The sequence below is a fragment of the Oppia nitens genome, unplaced genomic scaffold (assembly GCF_028296485.1).
Source record: "Oppia nitens isolate AA-2021 unplaced genomic scaffold, nextdenovo-longstitch-racon4-pilon3 scaffold7_pilon_pilon_pilon, whole genome shotgun sequence".
NCBI lineage: Eukaryota > Metazoa > Arthropoda > Arachnida > Sarcoptiformes > Oppiidae > Oppia > Oppia nitens.
This window is the reverse complement of record NW_026533251.1, coordinates 2,777,128-2,800,181: the sequence shown is the minus strand read 5'-3', so window position 1 is coordinate 2,800,181 and position 23,054 is coordinate 2,777,128. Positions and strand designations below refer to the sequence as shown.

Below are 23,054 nucleotides of genomic sequence, written 5' to 3'. Positions count from 1 at the left end.
ATATATGAATGACTAGAAATAAAATGATCAAAATGATCATGTTCATTTATTCATTTATTCATTTATTATATAAATAATAGTTAATAATAGTTAATAATAGTTAATAATAGTTAATAATAGTTAATAATAGTTAATAAACTGTATTTAAATGTTACTTAATGTTAACTCTATTGCGACTAACAGTGACTATAATAGTCATCAATTTATTATTGATTTTATACACCGTTTATGTCTTTTATTACAAATTCTCTGCAAATTTTCCGACAATTGCTGAGAGTGTCCAACAAAATGTACAAAATATTGATATAATTGATATTAAAAACAATAATGTCTTGAATACATCACATTTGATGACTATTGAGATTTGGTCGAAGGCCGCGATTGGTCTTTATTTATGGCAACACATACTTCGTGGCCAAATCGAGACCCGAACTGAAAACAATGCATATATATCGGGTTCAGTCAAAGTTAATGAATTTAAATTTAAGTTCAGAAGTGGTCCGCTGTTGATAACAGAATCATTGCAACACTTATCCGCACAGAATCTGATTCTTGTACTCAATGGCAGAGACAAAGATAAGATTAGATTTGCTACCGAATGGATTGAAGGCGTGAAGATAGTTAAGGACAAGATTGCTAACATAGGAATTGTTATGTTAGGCGATGAAGACTGTCATAACAATTGGATCAAACCATACATTGAATCCAACGGAGGATTTATTAAATTCTTATTCGTTGTCTACGACTGGAAAGCCATAGATAATCACGATATATATCAATGGCCATTAGGTTTGGCCACTTATCGCAATTTTCCTAATCCGGATTTCAACAAAATTAATTTTCAGGCGAGTCGTCCGTATGTTTGTAATTTTGTGGCCACTATTTATCCCGATTCTTCACGACAAGAGTTAATAAATATATTAAATAATAAATATCGAGATATTTGTATAATAAAAGTAAGATATGAATGGCAACCAAAAGAGACAACTGATTCACTTAATTATTATGTGGAAGCACTCCGTCTGAGTGACCTAACATTGAGTCCGATCGGTCGGAATCACGAATGCTATCGAATATTCGAAGCCTTGTCTTTCGGATCGGTTCCTGTCGTTGAAGAGAATATGAATCACACAAAGAAAACAAGTTGTGATAAAAATGAAGCCTATCGTCTTCTTAAAGAAGCCAATGCGCCATTGATTTATGTGTCCAATTGGACACAAGATTTACCAAATATATTATCAAACGAATTAAATTTAAGTCTTGAATACAAAATACAAAGACGTTTATATATTATTAAATGGTATTCAAAGTTTAAAACATTAATTAAATCTCAATTTCTAAAAGTAATAAATGAGAAATTTGTTTAAATGGTATTTAAAATGAAATCTTTATACAAAAATAACAAAATAATTTTATAATTTGCACTCAACTACTACTCGATCCATGAGCTGAACGAGAAGTACAATGGGATTCAAATTTATCCTCCAATACGGAGAGTCTTTGCTCGATAACCAAAACACTATCTGTAAGTGATTTCAGTTGATTTATAAAGGTTTTGGTTAAAGACTCGGTATTATCTGAATGCAAATGATCTCCACTATTATCGATGATATCTTTATTAGCGATGCTATCGATATGTCTTTGTCCACGATTTGAATTTTTATAAATATCTTCAGAATTAGATCGACGAAGAGCTGACTTGAGTGGCATTTTGTTGCCATTTGTTACCGGTGTTTGATTTCTACTCGACTTTGGTGTCGATAAAGGAGTTGATTGGTATTGATGTCTATTTGAATGACTTTTGGGAACAACTAATGGTTCGTTAATGTGTTCCTCAATATGTGAATAATCATCGGTTCTGTCTTTATCGCCACCGATTAGATTACTTTTCCAAATCATTATTTGTTTATCATTACCAGCGGTAGCAAAATAATTACCATCTCTTGTAAAGGCACAGCAATTCACAGCACCGTTGTGTGCCTTTAATGTGAATAGACCTCTGCCTTCAAGTAAATCAAATATTTTTGAAGTTTCATCAGAAGAAGCGCTAATCAGATAATTGCCAGAAGAATGAAAGTCAGTTGCATTGACAGCACCGGTATGTGCGGCGTAATACTGAATCATCTTTTCCTTTCTTAAGTCCCAAATACGAATCGATGTGTCGGCACTTGAAGACGATATAATATGTTCGCAATTTGGATGCCATTCAAGTGATATAAAATGAGTTGATTTACGTCTTGATGTCAATTGAATGACAGCTTCTTTAGTTCTCACGTCCCAAATACTGATGAGTCCGTCGTCACCACACGAGCCGATCAAATGAGGATTAAGACGTGAATATCGTGAATGTCTGACCCAATTGGTGTGTACTCCAGATAGCGATGCAATGAACTTATTTGTGGCATTTGGTGACCATATCTTAACTGTTTTGTCATCACTTGCTGTACAGAATTGTGTGTAATCAGCGTTAGTATCGACACTACGAATAGGCGATGAATGGCATCGATAGACCACCGATTCGTTCTCAGGATATCTGCCGTTAATTTTATTCATTCGCCATAAACGGACGCAACAGTCCTTTGAAGACGAAAGCAAATAATCATTTGCAAAGGCGACAGACATTACAGAGTTTGTGTGACCGACCAATCGGTAACAAATCGACTGCTTTTCGTCCACTGACCACAACATCACCGTATTATCATCTGATCCCGAAACCAATTGTTTGCCATCACTCGAGAAACTAATCCAATTAATTGCCTGTCGGTGTCCTTTGAGTGTCACCTCAACACTCGGATCCAAGAGATCGTTGTACGAGAAATCAGACATTTCGTGACCAATATTGGGATCAACTAATCACTCATCGATTCAAACATACATTGAATTGAAGCGCTCAAAACAATCTATTTTATAGAGCAATGCTTTCACACTCTTTCATACAATTTGTCTTATTTTTACACTAAATTGTTGTCAATATTATTGTATCACTTAATTAACACATTGTTTTCATTACACTGACATTTGGATCAATTGAAGACATTTGTGGATAACTGACTATCACTACAAATATCAATGACTTTTAGTGTCGGGTAATGAACGGTATTGTCAAAGTCAACACTCTATACACATATAGTTATTACATGAGTACTGTTTGAATGCATAGATGTCTCCATTGATATGATTCTAATGTATTAATAGAGTACTGTATTAGTGTTGTATTAATTGAGTAGTATATTAGTGTTGTATTAATACATTTAGATTATTATTATTATTATAAGTGAATTGTTGTAATCAATGACAATAAGAATGTGTTAACTATAGCGTTGAGTCATACATGAGATACAGTGTTTGTGATGTGAGTGAGGACTGCATTGACTGTACAGTACTGTAGACTCACTACTCTATTGATTCAATGCTATCCAATGTATGACTGTATTGAATACTATTGACTATAACTCTACTGTAAAGTTGATTAACATTAATGGTATTGAAATGATTGATACAATCAATGATTGATTGATTGCTTTCTCTATAATTGCAGTGATTATTGACTCCGAGTTATAGTTCATTGATTGTCGACTAACTGTCACTACATTTGATTGCATAGACATTGCTATGAGTGTTGTCTTTGATTATTATAAGTGATAAACAAGTGGTCCATTGATCGGACCAATTGGATGGACACATAAACAAACAAACATTTTGACAACAAATGTCTTCAACACATGTCATGACAGTTAAAGATGTCATTTGAGTGCAAATAACTACAAATAGTTTGCATTAATCAGTGGTTTATTAATAACTATAATAAAAGCAATAATTAATAGATTTGTTGTCAATAATTAGCGACAAAATCTATAGGAATTCCTGTCGACGATAACTACCAGTGCTTAACGTCATTGAAATAATTGATATCATTTACAGAACATCCATATAATAAACTAATTAGTCATTTAATAGACTTATATTGAAGATGTCTTTTTCCAATCAGTCGAGTTTTAAGCCATCGAAGATGAAAACAAAACGCTTTCGTCCCAAACACCAAAAGGCAAAACTATTTCGGGCGTCGGAACCGTTGTTATCGGTGTTCATGTGGGGCGTCAACCATACGATCCACGAGTTAACACATGTGAACGTACCGGTCGTTTTAATGCCCGATGACTTTAAAGCGCACACCAAAGTTAAAGTGGACAACCATTTGTTTAATAAGGAGAATATGGCCTCACATTTTAAAGTCAAAGAGTATTGTCCACTAGTCTTTCAGAACCTGAGAGAGCGCTTCCAAATTGATGACACCGATTATGTCAACTCACTGACCAAATACCAACCCTTTGCACATAACGGTGGCGGCAAATCTGGCGCCAAGTTTTACGAATCATACGATCATCTCTTTATTCTGAAGACACTGACCAGCGATGAGGTGGAGTCAATGCACCACTTGTTAAAAGAATATCACCCTTATATTGTCGAAAGACACGGCAAGACATTACTTCCTCAATACTGTGGAATGTATCGGTTGACAGTTGAAGGCACCGAAACATATATTGTTGTTATGAGAAATATTTGCTCTTCTGGTCTAACAGTTCACCGTAAATATGATCTCAAAGGTTCAACCGTTGATCGCGAGGCCTCAGAGAAGGAACGAGGAAAAGGTAATCCCATTTTCAAAGATAATGATTTCATGCGCGATGGCGTCCGTATATTTATGAGTGAAGAACGCAAACGCAAGTTCTTGGATATGCTCGACGCGGACACAGCCTTCTTATGCCACAAAAATATTATGGATTATTCACTTTGTGTTGCCATTCATGATATGGATAAGGCTGAACAAGAACTTATGGAATGTGCACCCAATGAAAAACATCAACAGTCAGCTGAAGAGGATGAAGGCGAGTCCAGTGGTGGCGATCAAGTGGCTGAACCACATGCCGCTGTGCCAACGCCTCCTGATTCTCCCGAAACTCACCACAAAGCATCAGATGCCAGTGAGAACGACCTGCCCCTCAGTGCCACTATCGACCCCTCCCGAGATATTTATGCTATTCAGTCAAATGCTGGTAATTAAATTGAACCAATCATTTAAAAAAAAAATTCTCTTAAAAAATTTTATTATATGTATTGTCTTTCAGAGAGTACTAAACGTGAAATATATTTCATTGGTTTGGTGGATGTGTTAACTCAGTTTGGTTTACGTAAACGTACGGCACAAGCGGCCAAAACGGTAAAACACGGACCAACTGCTGAGATCTCAACCGTACATCCGGAACAATACGCCAAACGGTTCAATGAATTCATTGCAAAAGCAATTGAATAGATTTTTAATCAAATGATGTCTTTTGATAATCGATTTAATTGTTGTATTTAGTTATATAATACGGTTGCAGACATTTCGACATTTGGCAAAAATCATATAATTCAATACAAAACCTCAATTTAGTCATCAAATTCACTGTAAAATAGTGTTTGTAATTTTGTCACACAAACACAATCATAACATTTCATTGCCTCAGTATTAGAGCAACAAATTTTAGTCAATTGGTTAAAATCAATGTTTTTATTTAATTTATAGTGTTTATATATATATATATATATATATATATATATATATATACTGTATATTTATATATGGGTATACACTGGATATAATTTATTATTTAAAATTTTGCCGGTATATACAAAGTATCAATTAATGATAAATAATCTATAGCTGTATCGTATGTAATATCCTATGCATATACCGTATATATAATTTATAAAATATCACACAATCCTAATGTTTATTAATTAACTTTTTGTATTAATTGTTGTATTGACAAAAGGGGGTGAATTTGCGTCCCTTACTGTAGACTGTGCCGACTGGACTGTCTCATTGTTATGAGTTCCGTCACAAAAGGGTCGGTGTGTGGTTTGCTTACAATTACAAAACCAGTATTCCTTAGTCTCAGTACACTCCCATCGAACGGGTCTTAAAGGGATCTTTAAGTGAAGGTTTTTATGAGTTCCGTCACAGAAGGGCTGACCAATAAAATGACAAATTATTTATTTATTAATTAATATTACATTTGATTGTTCAGACCATTCAACAAAATATCAATTTTTACTATCAAAATGCTAAATATGTAGTCATTTATATTTGTCTCAATTTTTATCTATTTATTTATATAATGACTGATTATAATGGAGTGAATAAAAAACAGTAAATCTATTGTAAAATAACTTAAATACAACTCTTTAGTGATTTATGTGAAAAATGTGTTTTCAATTACTTTGTATACTATAATAAAATCTTTTGAATGTAAATATAATTATTATAAAACAAATCAATTAAATGACTTACTTGTCGATGACTTCGACCACAACTACACCATAAGTAAGCCTTTCCTTCTTTGCAAAGATATTTGTGAGGCTTTTTGGCGTAAATACAACCCATTTCTTGCTGTGAGTACTCATTGTAACGCTGTTTGTCCTTCAAGTCTGTCAACTCTTTCTTGATTTCCACAGTTTTAGGGTCCGAGTCGTCGAAGACCTTCTTCGATAGCCATCGTTTGGTTGACAAACAGTACATCCATTTGCTCACACATCTCGATGATGACAATTGTCGCACCAGTTGTGACATTATATTTGTTTTGTGTGAAGATATCCGACAAATAATAGATTGAATTCAAGTATTAATATATAATATTAACGTTAAGTTTATTTTGAAAATGTATTTAATTTTGATTAAATAAATTCAAAACAATGTTTATATCGTATTAAACAATTGAAACATAGATTTCGCCACTCATTCAATGATTACACCAATAATAATAACACGTGTTTGAAGTCAATAGCGATAATAGTATTAAATTTATATTTCATATGATATTAAATGTAATAAATTGACTAAATTTAGTACCAATTGATGACAATTTGAAAGCAACTAAAAGATCGTTAATAACACTATTGTTTGCATTCATTGCATTTGTTATGAAAATAATATTACATTTATTGTAATACAAACTATTGTCTTATTAATAGTAATATTAATTAATTGATTTGTAATAATAATAATAAAACATTTGGACATAAGTTAAGACCAAAAAATGAAAAGCAGAAGAATTGACAGAAAAAATGCCAGAAAAGAGAAGAAACAGAAAAGACATTCTCATTATTTAAAGAAGAAATACGATATAAATATTAATATTAGTGACAATTGTGAACAATTAAGTGATGTCAAGACATTGACAAAGAATAGACAAAATAATGATAAGAAAGAGAAAGAAGTGAAAGAAATGAAGACAAATTTGAAAGTGAAGAACAAAGAGACAAATATACCAAAAATGACTTTTATTCAGAAGAAAGAGATTGAAAAAGAAGAGCGAGAAATAAAAAGATTAGAAAAGAAATTGAAATTAAATAGAAGAAGAAAGAAGAAGAATACCAATGAAAAGACAGTGACATCACTGCCAAAGTCGTTCAAAACTGAAGGTTTGGATTATATTCTTGAAGTAATTGATTCATATAAACAACAAGAGAGTAATGATGAGTTGGACTTAAACGACAAGAAAAGCCATAAAATAAGTAATGATAATATCTTAAGCGATGAATCAGACATTAGTGAGGAAAGTGATGACGAAGACAATGAAGATGAATATAGTGATAATGAAGAAGAAGAAGAAGACACAGACAATGACTTAGTGTCAAATGTCAGCGACGATTTGATAAGTGAGATAAATAGTGATAATGAATTGCAATCAGAAGAGATTCAAGTGATGACAAAATTAAAAAAGAAAACTAAGAAGAAAAATGATAATGAATTGAAAGAAGATATCTATGGGTTTCTTAGAGATAGCAAAGGAAATATTATAAAACCAGAAAAAAGTGTCAAAAAAACTATTGAAAATTCTTGCGTATCAATTGATAATCAATTAATGAGACAAATGAGAGGTGCACTCAACAGATTGACTGTTAATAATGTGCTAACAATTAGTTCACAAATTAAAGATTTTTATCAACAATTTAGTCGTCACGATGTCAATGAAGCACTTGTATTGTGTATCAAGAGTTCAATCATTGATTTGGAGTACAATTCATCACAAAAACTGACGACTGAAATATCAATATTAGTATCGATTTTGTATTTTCTTAGTGGCGATGAAGTCGGTGGACATGTTATCCATAGTTTAATAGTTAAATTCGATGAATTGTTTCACCAAATCAATACCAATGACACGAAAATAATGGATAATTTACTTTTACTTATATCTAATCTATATCTTTGTGGTTTAATTGACTCATTACTTATATATGAAATAATGATGAAATTATGTGACAATTTTAATGAGAAATGCATTGAATTAATTAATCAGATCTTAAAAGCCATCGGATTTACTCTTCGTAAAGATAATGCCATTAAAATGAAAGAATTGATTCTTCAAATACAGAATTTAGCTAAAAATGTTGATAAAAGTAGTTTAAGTGGACATCGGATTGAATTTCTATTGGAATCTTTGATTGCCATTAAAAACAATAATATGACAAAATTCAGAGGATATGGAACTGTAGTTGATTTACAACTCATAGAAAATACATTGAAGAGTACCATCAAAAAGATAAGAGTCAACAACATTATTGGTACATATGATGCCATTCTTCAAAGTTCTCACTGGTATTCATATACTATTAATTTTGAATCGACTAATTCATTGAACAATAATAAGAAACAAACAAATTTCTTAGACAACAATAAAAGCGTTTCAAATGAATTAAATGATAGACTTGTGAGAGCTTTGCGATTGAATACTCCTTTGAGAAAAACAATAGTAATGTGTTTGACTTCTGCTAATGACTTCATTGATGCCACTCATCGATTGATATCAACGACCAAAAAGCAGTTTTCAGAAGTGACTAATGTATTGATTCACATATCCATTCATGAGAAGCATTTTAATCCATTTTACTCCCATTTATTACAACACTTAGGCAAATGTGACCGAAAATATAAAGTGAGTCCAATATCTCAAAACAGACAATATTTATAAATTGATTTTCATTTATTTTATTTATAGTTAGCCCTAGACTTTGCCATTCGCGACAAGATTTCTGAATTACAATCTTTACAAACGAACCAACAGTTTGTTTTGTCACAACTAGTCTTAGATTTACTGAAGTTGAACGCACTATCCATTACTTGCTTAAAGGTAAACATTAATTGAATCATTTTTCTGACAAAATTACTGATCCCTTACAAAACAATGACAATAACTTTTGTTTGTATTGTTTAATTGGTTGGTAAACAGGTGGTCCACTTCACTGATATGAATGAAACGTTAGTCCTATTTATGAAAAACATTTTATTGCCGATTCTTGAAAGCGAAGAACTTATACAACAAATTCTTTCAAAAATTGCAAACAAAGATTCGTTTGCGACGGCTATTCGTCTTTTTATTGATTGCTTTATTGATCAAAAATATCGCACAAAATTGGATTTAAAGCGTTTTCAAATCAAATTATCATAAATTTGTAACTAAATTATTCTTTATTAATAAAACTAATTTTTATAATTAAAGTTAAGTTTAAAAAAATAAAAACAACAATTAATTTTTAAAGAAGTAGTTTTGCTACGTTTTGACGGCATTGACCTCCAGTTTCCAAGAAGTGTTTTTTGATACCTTTATATAATAATAATAACAATCATTGAGTTTATAGTTGGTATCAAAATAAATCAAATGACAAACCTTTTTAAGTGTATTTCTTCCCCCAAAGCTTTTGATTTCATTGAGCAGCTGATCCCTGACATTCATATTATTGGGTGGTTCGACATGTTTTACTTTTGGCACTTCTCCACCATTTCGGACTACTTTATCACTGTTCCATCCTTTCGTTTGATACGCTTTTGTATTGGTTTTCGGAAGTGTATTCGCTCCAAATGTTTTAATTGTTTGTGGAACTGGTGGTGGTATTGGTGGTGGTATTGGAGGCATCGATGCTATTACTGGTGATGGTATTGGAGGTGGTATTGGAGGTGGTATTGGCGCCACCGATGCCATTGCTGGTGATTGTATAGGTGGTGGTATTGGTGGCGGTACTATCACTGCTTGTGAAGGCTCTTCTTTATCATTAATTTTAGGCTTAGTTTCATTTATAGCAAACTTTACTTCTTTTAAACCACTTTTACTATCATTTATCTCATAATTTAATTTCTTTTTCAAATCATTGTTTTCTTTAATTTGTATTGAATTTTGTTTATTATCAGTCAAATTATTGTTAAATTTTTTTTGTGAAGTAAATTGTTTTGTTATAACATTATTATTATTATTAGTAGTAGTAGTAGTAGTAGTAGTAGTAGTACTCGTAGTAGTATTAGTACTATTATTGTTATAAATATCAGTAAAATTCTTGGAATTAAACCGAATGACAGACTCAGAACCGGGTTTAATAGTAATAGTTGTTCGCTCTTTGATTGATTCAGCTCTTTGTGGTGGCAATTGAGGAGAAGGAGATCTACTTTTCAATCGTTCCTCATTTTGTGCAATTAATGATTGAACTTTAAATTTAGGTGATTGTAAACCATTTTCAGATGATTTAATTGTAGTCGCATTCATATTAATTTCATCAGATTTTATAGATATCTGTGAGACATAGCGTTCCTGACTTTTAACGGGTTGTTTGACATCATTGTCTTCCAACACAGTATTCTTGTTTCCGCTCCACGAATGGATGCGATTAATCTTAGGAGCACTTGTTATCAGTGTCTGTATTTGAGGGGAACGGATAGGCTTTGTAGTGGTTGACGATGTAATTGTTGTCGAAGTCGATGTAATATTTACTTTTGACTTGTTTTGGGTGATCGAAGGTCTGATTTTTTCTTCCTTTTTTAAAGAAGGAAAAGTAGCAAATGATTCGGCCTTTGGATTAGCAACAGATGATGACATTGACTGTTCTGTTCGCTTAGTATTTAGTTTGTCTTCATAAATGTCAACTTCTCTCTTATAGGAACCAATCGAGAAGTTCGCCAAACGAACTCGTGGTTTACATAATTGTTTGACTTCATCAGTGATTGACATTTTTTCTTCAGATGTTGGACTTGGGGACGTTGAATACGAAGAAGACAACGAAGAAGACAATGGTGATAGCGGTGGCGTTGGTATTTGACTTTTAATGACTTCAACACTTGTTTTGCTATCGCTTTCTGAAATCTTTTTAAAATTATCACTTTTAATGTCTTTTTCGGTTTTATTTTTATAGTTATGTGCTGTAATTGAAAGTCTTGGTGTGGGTGATGGCGTTGGCGATGGTCTCTCACTTCTTATTGATTTTATATTTGAAATTTCATCGTCTGTTTTCGTGACAGAAATTGTAATATTTTTTTCATTTTTTGTATCAATAGTTAATTGTCTTTTATTATCACTAATATTATTATGGTTTTCAGATCTCTTACTATTATCGACTTCTTGTGTAATATTCAACTGAATAGACTGTTGACTTTCGATGTTATCACTTGACTCTAATCGATCCAATTCTTCATTAAGTGATTGTAAAGTCACTTCAATTTCTTTGTTGATTAGTTCTTCGTCACTAATATTTGACTCATTGTTTGTCGTTTGATTGTATTTTATAAGTTCTTCAAAATCTTGCGATTTTTTCTTTTCTATAGTTTCAAGTGATTCTTCATTTGTCTGTAAATAATCTGATTTGCAATCAATCAATGGTTGACTCAATATAGACTTTTCGTTAGCACTTTCATCAATAGATTCACTTAAAGAGCTGTTCTCATCATATATGCTGTTCTGAAACGGTGACGGCGGTGGCAATGGTATCGACAGCTCTGCTAAATCTATTTCGCGATTTCCTGTAAATACAGTTTATATAAATATATAATATTTAAAGATAATAAATACCACAACTATTGCTAAGTTACTAAAATTAAGTAAATATTTAAAAATGTTAACTGTTTTAATGCAATACAATGTCAAAGCTATATAATAATTGCATTCAATACTGTATCCTATATTAGATATACAGTAATATAATTTAAACACATTATAGCTATAATTTTAGAATTTGTATCAATACAGATGTAGTTTAATATAATATTTAAGCTTTTATTTAATTGTATATTATTAATATATTTTCATTAACAAAATTTCTTAATAATTTAAATTATGAAACTTATGTTAAATTAAATGTCATTTTAATATTTGTCTAAAACTATCAAATACTGTACAATAGTCTTAAACACATCTACAAAGCATTTGTATAAAAATGAGTCATAAATTGTATTCAAATTTAACATACAATACAATATTTAACTTGATTTTTATTAATAAGATTTATCTATAATACAGTATTATATAATAAACAATATTTTTATACAAATGCTCTGTATATGTGTTTAAGACTATTGTACAGTATTTGATAGTTTTAGCCAAATATTATAATGACATTTAATTTAACATACGGTAAGTTTCATAATTTATAGGTGGGTATGTGTGGTCTTAAATCTATGAATAAAATAATTAAAATAAACCAATTTTCTATTTATCGTAAAATATATTTAATATTACTAACTTTTACAAAACTAAATAACTAATAAATCATATATTTATCTTAGAGTAGATAAAAATATATGTAATAATTTATAAATATAATATAAATGAGTAAATGTACAAAAATTATTTTACAAACGTTGTATTACTAAATAAAAATTAGTATATAATTAAAAAATATTGTTATAAAGTTAATATTCATTTAATAGTTTACATGAAAAGTCAGTTATTAAGAAAATAAACTAAATATTTAGCAAACCTTCTCTGTCTTCATGCTCTTCCACCACCTGTGAAGTGCATTCATTATCATCTAAATCAAGTGCAGGTGATATATAATTGATTTCAGCTACTGATTGCTTATCCAATGATTTAAAAGATGTTTCATTGATTAATAGCTGACTATTGTCTGCTACCATCTTATTGATGGTTTCATTAATCTTTAAATTATTGTTAATATGTCCCACATTCTCATCAATGTCTTTACTATCGATAGTTCTATCAATTGAAGACAATTTAAGACTTACTTTTTCGACATCTCTCACATAGGTTTGTGTTAAATTTGACAATTGTTGTGAACTATCTTTAAGTTTACTCACATTTCTATCTTCTTTGTCATCATTTTTAATATCATTATTATTGCACTGATTTTTGTCAACTATTGACTCAATTGTGTTAATTTCTTTGTCTTGTGGTATACATTCATCAGAGTTAAAGCTAACTGTATTGTCTGAAATTGATTGTATGCTCTTATCTTCATTTGACTGATCGTAAGAGCAATTTTTAAAGTCTTGCAGAGGTGTTGATGAGCCGTTAGTTTGTGTGATAACAATAGGGGACAGACTTCTGTTATTAATTGAAGACGCGTTACCACTACTGGATGAGGAAGAAGTTGAAAGTGGAAGACTCACTTCACTCATACATTCGAGAACTGATTTACTTTCGTCTGAATTGAAATCATTATTTTTACCATTAATATCAGCTAATTGTTGAACTGATTGTTCACTTGTAATGCTTGGCGGCGGTGGAGCGCGACGTTTCTTCGCTGTTATCTTACAGTTGGTACTCGACGTTGACTTCTGTGTGACAGCACTTGCCTTTAAGCTATCTTTTGGCAGATTTGTTGATTGTTCGGGAGAGTCACTACTACTGAGAACAGATTCGTGATAACCACTTGAATCTGAACCTGAATTTTGTCTGACGTGTGAAACACCATTTGAGAGAACCTTAAGAACGGGTTTGCTTTCAATAATAGTTTGTGACAAATGATCGTCTTTTTGTTCATTTAAGTCAGTTTTCTGAATGTTTGTCTCATTTTTGTCTTTAAATGAATTCATTGCTGATGGCGACAACCTATTTGGAAGTGTAGCCGATGAAGACATAGGCGGAAGTGGTGCCTGTCTTTTCTTTTGTGGCTTAGAACCAGTTGGCGTGTGATTTACTATTGATTTTTCATCCATTGTTGTAAAGTCTGGATTTGATTGACTTATAATCAATGAATTGATAGGCTTTTTAAGTGAAGCAACGGAAGAATTATTAGACAGATCGATCTGAGAAGTGCTGTGAGCGACAAATTGCACCTCAATTTGAGATAATGCCTTATTTGAGATGAGAGTCACTTCATTGAGTGTATAATAAGCTAAAGTTTTATTGGCGTCCAAGACTTGAGGTGTTTGATTGTTGGTCACAATACGAACCAATTGATATTTATTGGCGTCCAATGATTTTTCACTACAAATTATTTGTTTTATCGCAGCAATGGTAGCATTGGGTGTAACTCTTAATACCATTAATTGATTTCGTGGCAAATTTACCTGAAGTCTAAATGTAGTTTGAAATGGTATACCAGTTGAAGGAGAGTTACTTTTTAATGAATTATTTTTAATAGGTTTAGGAGTTATTGCAATTTGGTTGACATCGAGGGAACCGATGGGTGTACTCGCTTTAAACTCACGATCACCGACACAAATGGTATAATTAGCGGCATTGAAGCGATATTGTGTCGATATGTTGACCAATAAGTCAAGCATTGGTGTCCGTCTCTCAACATTAATCACAACATTATTAGCTTTGTTTGGGAGCTTAACATTGAGGTCCATCCGACCCTCAAGAAGTTCATTGATAGCACAACTGTCATCACTAGTACAGCTCATTCTGCCATTAGATTTAGTTTGACTTTTATTACTTTCTAATTCAAAGTCAATACTTGTTATCACTCCTCCACTACCACTGTTTCGCTCACTTCCCACTGATGAGGAAGACATTGCACTTTTCATATTGGATGTGCTGTTCAAATAAAATAGATAAACAATAATAAGTCAACAGTTTTTATTTATATATAAATTTTTAAATTAATGTTTCAAATATTTATATTTAATTAATAGACTTAACATTTGAAAAACATGATCTGTCAATAAAACTATTATAAGAATGTTAATTGTTTATCATTAATATTAACAATTTAATAGTCTTATAATTTTTATTAAACATTTTATTAACATTTTATTGCAGACCAAAACCAAGATTATTATTTTATTTCATAGTAATTAAGTTATTTTTATTATATAATTTAATTTATATATACTACAGGTATAAACACTGTAAACAATCATTAACAACATTGAAGTTCATATCCTTATAATAGTGACAACCTGTGGATACACCTATTTTTTGTTAGTTTAGTATAAATTATATTTATGAAAGTTTACAACACATTTAAGTGGACCTTAATCTTTGATAATAAGATCAAAACTATTATCATATTATTTTATGACATTCTTTATGCGCTTAAAAAAAAGTAACAGTAATTTTATGATTATTTCTACTATATATTAATATATTTAATAAATATTAGTTATGATAACTCATTTTTTACTAACTATATAACGAAATAAATGTCTACATAAATATTTTTTACAGATAATTAAAACATAAAACAATTTCTATAAAGAATTTTAATAAGTATATCTAAAATTCGTTATTTTATTAATATTATTATTATTAACAAAATATTATGAAAGTTTACTATAAATACTTTAGTTTCAAATTTTTAATACAATATAATAATACAGTAATATTTGCATAACAATAATCACATCGATCTCGTTTGATATACACTATTATAAAAGGAGTGCCGCTTTTCTCAAACTTATTATTTACTATTATATTATTATTTTTAAATCATTAAAATAAGTATTCAATCACATGAAAGCATTCAAATTTTATTTATAGCATTAAATTGTTGAATATATTTATTATCTTTTAAAATAAACTCTTTTTGAGTAATTGTAGTGCGATTATCGTATATATTTACCAAAATAATAATTTAGATAAAAACAATAATTTTTATATAATAATGTATTTATAAACTATAATATTACAGATTACATAAAATTTATAAACACACAAAACTCATTTGATTTTATGATTATTATTGATTACTAGTATATCATATATTAATCTAGTTTTGATAATGAAGAAATATTTTTCACAATAATTTATAAATTATTATTACATAACATATAATAAATATAAACTTTACTATTTATGGTAGCTATAAGTAATAAATAATTATATATTGTCTAAAAAACTAAGTTTGGTTTTAGAGATATATTAAGTAAATAGAAGTTGTAATCCATAAAAGTAAATCTCATTACAAAAAAAAACATCCAAAAACAAAATATTAATTTCAATCTAATTAACATTTAGTGTTATATTATATGTGCAAAAGCTATAAATATTAATACAAGTATTTTATATTTGTTATTTACTTTTTTAATATTATATCTTAAATATTTATATTAATTTGTGTTTTACTTTTAAATTGTTATATATATATATATATATATATATAGTAACTAGACTGGGAATAATTTTTAATAAATAACTATAAATAAAAAATATTTTAACTAATAATAATAATTTTATATTAAATTAACTAACATTTATAAAATTAATGTTTATTAATGTATAAAAAGTTAAAGTTTTATATTTGAATCAATAAATTTTACATAAAACTTATCAAAATAAAAGTTATTAAATTGTATGGAAAAAATTATAATTTCAACAGACGTTTAAAAATAATAAAATGAAAATATAATATCAATATATCTATTTATGAATTGCTTGGTTACTAAAATTTTTGTAAAAATATTGAGAATAATAATACTACCGGTAATTACATTAAAATCATGATTAGACATATTTATTTACTTTTGACATTTTGAGTCAAAAACTTATATTTTACATAATTATAAATAATTATTTAAACAAATATATAATTTGTAAATATAATAGATATTTTTGATAATTCTAGTTTTGGTAAATAGTTTTAATTAAATAAAATAATTATATACTAAATATATTAAATTTTTACATAAAAATACTTTTATTTCTACACCATTTTCTAAATAAACATATTTATATAATAACTATACAAATACTAAGATATAAGTTGTTTATAAGCATAATGTAATAATTTCCACTTTTATTTATTATACAATTAACAATTATTATTCAAAAGCAAAAAAAATACAGTACTGTATAATACAAATAAGTAATGTATTAAAGGATCAACAAAACAAAGTAAACCATTTGTTTGTTTGTTTTTAATATTGACTTAAAAGGAAAACAAAGCCATAAATAAATAAATTATAAATATTTAAGGAAAATATTTAGACTAAGATTGTAACCAAAGTTATTATCTATAATAAAGTATAGTATACTTGTATGACATAAATATTTTTATTAGAGTCGAGTAACTAATAAGATATTAGTAATAACTGAATATATATTTTTTAAAATTTAGTCAAAAGATTTAAGTGTTTTGGGATTTTGGGATAATTAATACAATAAATTGTCAATAATTGTGAATTTTAAAATCAAAAGTACTCTTATAATAATAATATTTGACTTTTACTAAAATAATATTATAATTGACTTACAATTATTATTGATTAGCAGTGGATTATTATATTTAGAGACCAATTAAATTAATATTCAAATACATACAGATCTTAATCAACCATTTCTTATAACAATTGTGCACCAGTTGTGTCAATTGTCTGACAAATATGTATATTATGTAACTCTATAACAATAGTAACAATACTGTAGAAACACTACTTTATGGTAACATTTAAACGTAAAAATATAAATTACATGTATTAGAGTAAATGTTTTTAATAATTTCATATACTAGTGTTTATTAACACTTTTATTATTTAACAAAATTGATAAAAATTGATATTAAAATTATTATTTTATCATAAACGCAACAAAACTTTATGGCACATTTATTTAATTAAATTTGTTGTTTTTAAATCTATTATATATTTTTATCATAGAGTCATTCATATGACAATTGAAATCTTAAACAAAATTTTTTTGAGGAAACATTTTGCTAAAATATATAGAAATAACGTTTATATTATAAACTTTAATATTAATAAGTTTGATGTGTAAAAGTAAATGCAATTATTTTTAAGTATTGCATAAAAAATCAACAGAATATTTTGAAATCAAGTTTATAATAATTATAAAAAGTTATAATTATGTAAAAGTTATATACGGTTATAGAGTGACTGTAGAGGCGTTTGGAGCCAACAAAATCCCAATCAAATGTTTAGATTTTAACCATTAAATGCATAATTCAATTAATTGTCAGTCAGTGTGTGTTTGTATATAATATTATTGGCAATGAATACAAGTTAATAAATAAATGAATGAATCTAAGAGTGGGTTTTAAAATATAGTAAAAAGTGTATAAAATGCGTGATTTGTTTGCAATTTATTTTTCATACACAAAAACGGTTACCAAAAAAATTAAATTATAAATCTATTGTTATTAAATTAGTAATATTACCTAAAATTAAATTATTAACCACATTATACTATATGTCCTTCAAATGAAACAATAAATTTATGCTAATTATGTACCACATCTGGTACTTCTTGTAGTGGTAACTGTTATCGTGACATAACTCTATCACCTCAAACATCCCAATGCAAAACAATTGAAAGAAATTTAAGATTTTATTGTTTGTCTTCAATTATTATCAATTAAAGCCAACAAAATTCAATTAGTCATTGCATTTCTAAATTAATATGTTTTATCACTATCTGAAAAATAAGTGCCTTTTGTGTGTAGAGCCGACTATTTAGGGTTTCTGTAATTAGTTAATAACAGTTAAGCAAAGACAAGGACACGACCTCAACCTTAGACACGACCTTTCAAGGCTCAAATCATGCCATCACTTCAATACATATTTAAGGCTCGGCTTATCATTAATTTAATGCTTAACTCAAGTCTAGCATATTGTGGTCAATCCTAGTGCTCGTTGGAGCCCAACTGAGCACTGATGTTGAGGTAAATAATAATATATAAAAAGTGATTATTTTGTTTCCTAATCATAGACTCTTGTATTTAAGCAAACCTTTGAAAATCCTGTTTTTACTTTTTTTGATACTTTATTTAAGCGATGCTTCATTTGAACGATATATTCTCAACCGTCTCAAAGTCACTGAACCTCACAAACGATAGGAATGTAGTCTTTATAAAAGCTTATATATGTTGAGAGTATGTGTGTGTTATGTAATACCAAAATATTAAGTATATTATGCAGTCCTGTCAGGAAAATAGCAAACAATTTACAAAAACCCGCCAAAGGCTAGAATTATCATTAAAAACAAAACTGAGGGCAATATAAAAATTGCTTAAATATTCATTTTTTAATACTTATATATAAGTATTTACTGTATTATTCAATACTAATCCATATATTTGTTGCATGTTTTCAAAATACTAAATAATTTATTTTATATTTGCGATTCATATGAAAGTTATCAACAATTTCTCTATTTAAATATTTCATAAATAACTTAAATTATAAAAATTACATTATATTACATTAATTCATTAACCCATTCAATATTATTAGCATTTATAAATTAAAATTTGAGATACGCTTACAATTTAGTAATTTCAAAATAATTGACAACTGCTTCTTACAAATTAAAACTCTTATTAATCTCATGTAATTTTTTAAAAATATTTATTCAGTAAAAAATATGATTAATGAATTAAATTATTAAAAATGTTAAAACTATTCAAATAATTAGTTGAACAAACAATTTAGTGACGATTTAGTCCAACAAACACGTCAAAAGTTTGGGCCATTATTTATAAAGTAGTAAATATTATTGAGTAATAAATTTTAAAATATCAGACAATTTTTTAAAGGAAATACTGTATATACTATATATACTGTAAAATATTATTTAAAACATTTCCTTAAATAAATAACAAAATAAATAAAATTATAACTTAAATATAAATAACTAAAATAAATTAATAAAGTATTTTTTAATATTAAATACTTTTAAATATTTCAAAATACATTTTTAAGAAATTGTATAAAAATTGCTATTAAAAAGCAGATAATAGCTATAAATTATTGTAACTTAAATCGTCTACAATTTTTCTGGCTTTGTATCAAACAATTAACGTAAAATCAATCAATAATTTTCTACAATATAAGGATTGGTTGGGTTTTGAAGGGTTTTCTTTCAATTTATTTAAAGTTATGAATATTTTCTTAATATTCGGTATTTTCTTCAAAATTGATTATAAAAACAAATAAACGTAAAAATATTAAAATAAGAAAATTCCATATTATATGAAACATATGATACCATATCCAACAAATACATTCATATATTTACTTATAAATTTATTTAAAAATTTAATGTTATATTATGTTAATAATATATAAGTCTTATATAATAAATATTTAAAAAATGTATTTTATTTAGACTATAATTACAGCAAAATAATTTATATTAAATTGTTTTTGAAATATGGCATTTTTTAAAATTTAATATAATATTTTAACATTATTTATTGATAATCTAAAGCATTTTGAAATAATTAAGAAAATGTTTTAACATATTTTTATATTATTTTAACAATATTTAATCGATAGCTCATGTAGTTTTTGAGATAAGGCACATACCTTTTCATGCATACTATTTTTAGTGTTAAATTTATATACAGTAATAATTCATTAAATCAATTGCTAAAAAATTACCATTAATTTGATCATTGGGTCTATTTCTTGATACACTTTTATCTATTGTCAACTATAATACTTTGAAATACTTGAATACTTTATTATATTATATTGGATTTAATTAATAATCAAAATTTAATTGTAAATATTATCTTTTATTCATTTAACATATTTTTACTATAAAAATATTAAAGGTTAATACTGTAAATAGAAAATTCATTGAATATATTAAGTTTAATATTAATATATCGCATTTTCAATTATAATAATAATATTGTATTAACTGATAATAAAGTAAATATTCAATAAATATATTATAAATGCATAATAATGTTAAATTCGTGTTTTGAGAAAAAAATTAAATAACATTTAAACAATAATAATTCAATAGTTACTACAATATTTAGTTGTATCTTATAGTAAACCAATAATTTTAAAAATATTTAGCTTTTATAAATTGCTTTCAAAAAAGTTTATTATTATTTTTTACCTTACAATAAGCTGTAAGTTTATAAAGCAAATAAACTAATATTTAAAATTTAAAAATCACAATTAGTTTAACCCAATATCCAACTCACAATCAATATGTTTATCATTTAAATGTTTTAAAATATTAATACTGTATATTATGTAATAAGTTTTATATTACTTAGTATTATTTAAAAATATCAAAATGTAATAATTAAACATTAGTTTTGTGTACATACCGTAAGTTAACATAAGTGACATGTTTTTAATACTTTATATTAAATACTATACATTACGTTCACATATTTAAGTGTTAACTTATAATCAACTTCTCTGTTAGATTTTTCATTAAAATAGTGATCGTTTTTGTATTAATTGTTTTATATACATGTAGTTATTGTCTTTTATTTGTCTGATAAGTTTGAATTAATTATGTATTAATTATGTTAGCATAAAATTAAATATTTTAAATATTTATGTCACAAAACAGTCATTCAATATTAAGTTATTAAATTAAATAAATTATAAAACATAATATTAAATCAGTGAAGAATACAGCATTTTATAATGAATACAATGTACTTGTTTTATAAAATTGCATTTTAAGCTAAATAATAATATTATTATTAATTTTAAATATTATTATTATAGAAGTACGATATTTTTGCAATTAATAAAACACACTATTATACAGTAGTTAATACAATACTTAAGTTTGATTTTTGATAGCTTATCAAACTTGAACTAATTTATATTATAGGTAAATATTTTTATTAAAATGTTGTACACGTATATGAAAGATATGATTTTGCAATATTGCTATATTTATAATTCTTTTTAAACAAACAAATAACTTAAATATTATATAAATGAAATTCTTGTTATATTATATCTTATTAAGTAAATTAATGGATATCTGCTGTTTTCCATTTTTATGAAATATAACTATTAGTAATCACTAATTAATAAAATATAATATTATATATAAATTTAAATATAATATATTTTATAAAAAACAACTTATTTACAATAATTTAGAAAAATACGTCAAATTATATTTACAAACCATAAGCAAAGCACATATGATTAGACTTACCGATGAAGACAAAATGTTGGACATGAGGTGCAAACGTTACCCATACTAATCATAATTTGGTTGATTGTAAGTGTCATTCAAAATGCAATGAATGGATAATAAAATTATTTTTAAATAATATTTTTCACATCAAATGAACTCATATCTGAAAGTTGACGATAAAGTTCACAATCAATTGAATACTACTTCAGTACTGAAATGTCACACACAATCATTTCATCTCTATTTTCTTGTCATTTCTATCGTTGATTTCATATTATTTTCAATTCAAAACACTACTGTATTTCTGATATTTTGCAAATATATGAGTAAATCAATTATATATTAAATCTTATAAAACATATGAGAATACATATAATGTTGTTATTGCAATAATTAATAGGAGTGACTGTATTACTACTACTACTACTAGTATTGAATGTATTGATAAAAAAGTAATTGAGTTTCAGTTTCTTGTGAACAGATGAGGAAAACTCGACAGATTGAGGGCTTATATACAATAAGATAACAAACAATAGTTAAGGTATTTACAGCACTTGTTGTCCAATGCCAGCAATGCTCAGGGATGAGGTATGAGCGGTGAATATTAAATATATGATTGTATGAGACATTTACTGTATATACAGTACTTATATGTTATATAACAAAGTTATGGACGGTTTATAAAATAGGAACGTAAGGAATGTAATGCCATTTGTGATCATAAAAATAGATGAATACATTTGGATATACATAACATATTACACGCTATTATTCACAACTATTTGAGAGCACAGGGTCTCAATACTGAGCACTTGGAGTCAGGACATTGAGTTTAGACACGTTTTTGCTCTTTGCTTACGGCATATGTTAGGCTGTTTTGTTGCACTTATATTACTAACAAACAGATATTTACTAATA

At 27.5% G+C, this 23,054-nt stretch overlaps 6 protein-coding genes across 6 annotated transcripts; 3 read left to right on the top strand and 3 right to left on the bottom strand.

Moving 5' to 3' along the window:
- The first annotated feature begins 158 nt into the window (after nt 1-158).
- LOC128963617 (ribitol-5-phosphate xylosyltransferase 1-like) lies at nt 159-1,367 on the top strand. Its single transcript, XM_054310131.1, has one exon. The coding sequence runs from the start codon at nt 159-161 to the stop codon at nt 1,365-1,367; it is 1,209 nt and encodes a 402-aa protein (XP_054166106.1).
- A 58-nt stretch (nt 1,368-1,425) lies between these two features.
- On the bottom strand, nt 1,426-3,216 carry LOC128963788 (POC1 centriolar protein homolog A-like). Its single transcript, XM_054310318.1, has one exon. The coding sequence runs from the start codon at nt 2,824-2,826 to the stop codon at nt 1,426-1,428; it is 1,401 nt and encodes a 466-aa protein (XP_054166293.1). The 5' UTR covers nt 2,827-3,216.
- A 133-nt stretch (nt 3,217-3,349) lies between these two features.
- On the top strand, nt 3,350-5,590 carry LOC128963790 (phosphatidylinositol 5-phosphate 4-kinase type-2 alpha-like). Its single transcript, XM_054310321.1, has 2 exons — nt 3,350-5,054; nt 5,127-5,590. Exons 1-2 carry the CDS (start codon nt 3,971-3,973, stop codon nt 5,309-5,311), a joined length of 1,269 nt encoding a protein of 422 aa, XP_054166296.1. The 5' UTR covers nt 3,350-3,970; the 3' UTR covers nt 5,312-5,590.
- A 153-nt stretch (nt 5,591-5,743) lies between these two features.
- Nucleotides 5,744-6,745, bottom strand: LOC128963794 (uncharacterized). Its single transcript, XM_054310325.1, has 2 exons — nt 6,335-6,745; nt 5,744-6,012 (listed from the first exon to the last, which is right to left on the bottom strand). The coding sequence occupies exons 1-2, from the start codon at nt 6,611-6,613 to the stop codon at nt 5,782-5,784; spliced, it is 510 nt and encodes a 169-aa protein (XP_054166300.1). The 5' UTR covers nt 6,614-6,745; the 3' UTR covers nt 5,744-5,781.
- A 132-nt stretch (nt 6,746-6,877) lies between these two features.
- Nucleotides 6,878-9,511, top strand: LOC128963785 (nucleolar MIF4G domain-containing protein 1-like). The gene is made up of 3 exons (XM_054310316.1): nt 6,878-8,981; nt 9,045-9,176; nt 9,276-9,511. Exons 1-3 carry the CDS (start codon nt 7,080-7,082, stop codon nt 9,492-9,494), a joined length of 2,253 nt encoding a protein of 750 aa, XP_054166291.1. The 5' UTR covers nt 6,878-7,079; the 3' UTR covers nt 9,495-9,511.
- Nucleotides 9,512-9,590: 79 nt separating this feature from the next.
- Nucleotides 9,591-22,438, bottom strand: LOC128963616 (serine-rich adhesin for platelets-like). Its single transcript, XM_054310130.1, has 5 exons — nt 22,155-22,438; nt 12,784-14,807; nt 11,417-11,827; nt 9,714-11,314; nt 9,591-9,647 (listed from the first exon to the last, which is right to left on the bottom strand). The coding sequence occupies exons 1-5, from the start codon at nt 22,229-22,231 to the stop codon at nt 9,597-9,599; spliced, it is 4,164 nt and encodes a 1,387-aa protein (XP_054166105.1). The 5' UTR covers nt 22,232-22,438; the 3' UTR covers nt 9,591-9,596.
- Nucleotides 22,439-23,054: the final 616 nt, after the last annotated feature.

Coding starts and splice junctions, on each gene's coding strand:
- LOC128963794 (XM_054310325.1), bottom strand. CDS start 6,613: ATGTCACAACTGGTGCGACAATTGTCATCATCGAGATGTGTGAGCAAA. Junction 6,013..6,334: donor GTGGTCGAAGTCATCGACAA/GTAAGTCATTTA, acceptor TTTATTGGTCAG/CCCTTCTGTGACGGAACTCA.
- LOC128963617 (XM_054310131.1), top strand. CDS start 159: ATGTTAACTCTATTGCGACTAACAGTGACTATAATAGTCATCAATTTA.
- LOC128963616 (XM_054310130.1), bottom strand. CDS start 22,231: ATGACACTTACAATCAACCAAATTATGATTAGTATGGGTAACGTTTGC. Junction 14,808..22,154: donor CCAACATTTTGTCTTCATCG/GTAAGTCTAATC, acceptor TTATTTGAACAG/CACATCCAATATGAAAAGTG. Junction 9,648..9,713: donor GAAGAAATACACTTAAAAAG/GTTTGTCATTTG, acceptor TATTATATAAAG/GTATCAAAAAACACTTCTTG.
- LOC128963788 (XM_054310318.1), bottom strand. CDS start 2,826: ATGTCTGATTTCTCGTACAACGATCTCTTGGATCCGAGTGTTGAGGTG.
- LOC128963790 (XM_054310321.1), top strand. CDS start 3,971: ATGTCTTTTTCCAATCAGTCGAGTTTTAAGCCATCGAAGATGAAAACA. Junction 5,055..5,126: donor TGCTATTCAGTCAAATGCTG/GTAATTAAATTG, acceptor ATTGTCTTTCAG/AGAGTACTAAACGTGAAATA.
- LOC128963785 (XM_054310316.1), top strand. CDS start 7,080: ATGAAAAGCAGAAGAATTGACAGAAAAAATGCCAGAAAAGAGAAGAAA. Junction 8,982..9,044: donor AATGTGACCGAAAATATAAA/GTGAGTCCAATA, acceptor TTTTATTTATAG/TTAGCCCTAGACTTTGCCAT. Junction 9,177..9,275: donor TATCCATTACTTGCTTAAAG/GTAAACATTAAT, acceptor GTTGGTAAACAG/GTGGTCCACTTCACTGATAT.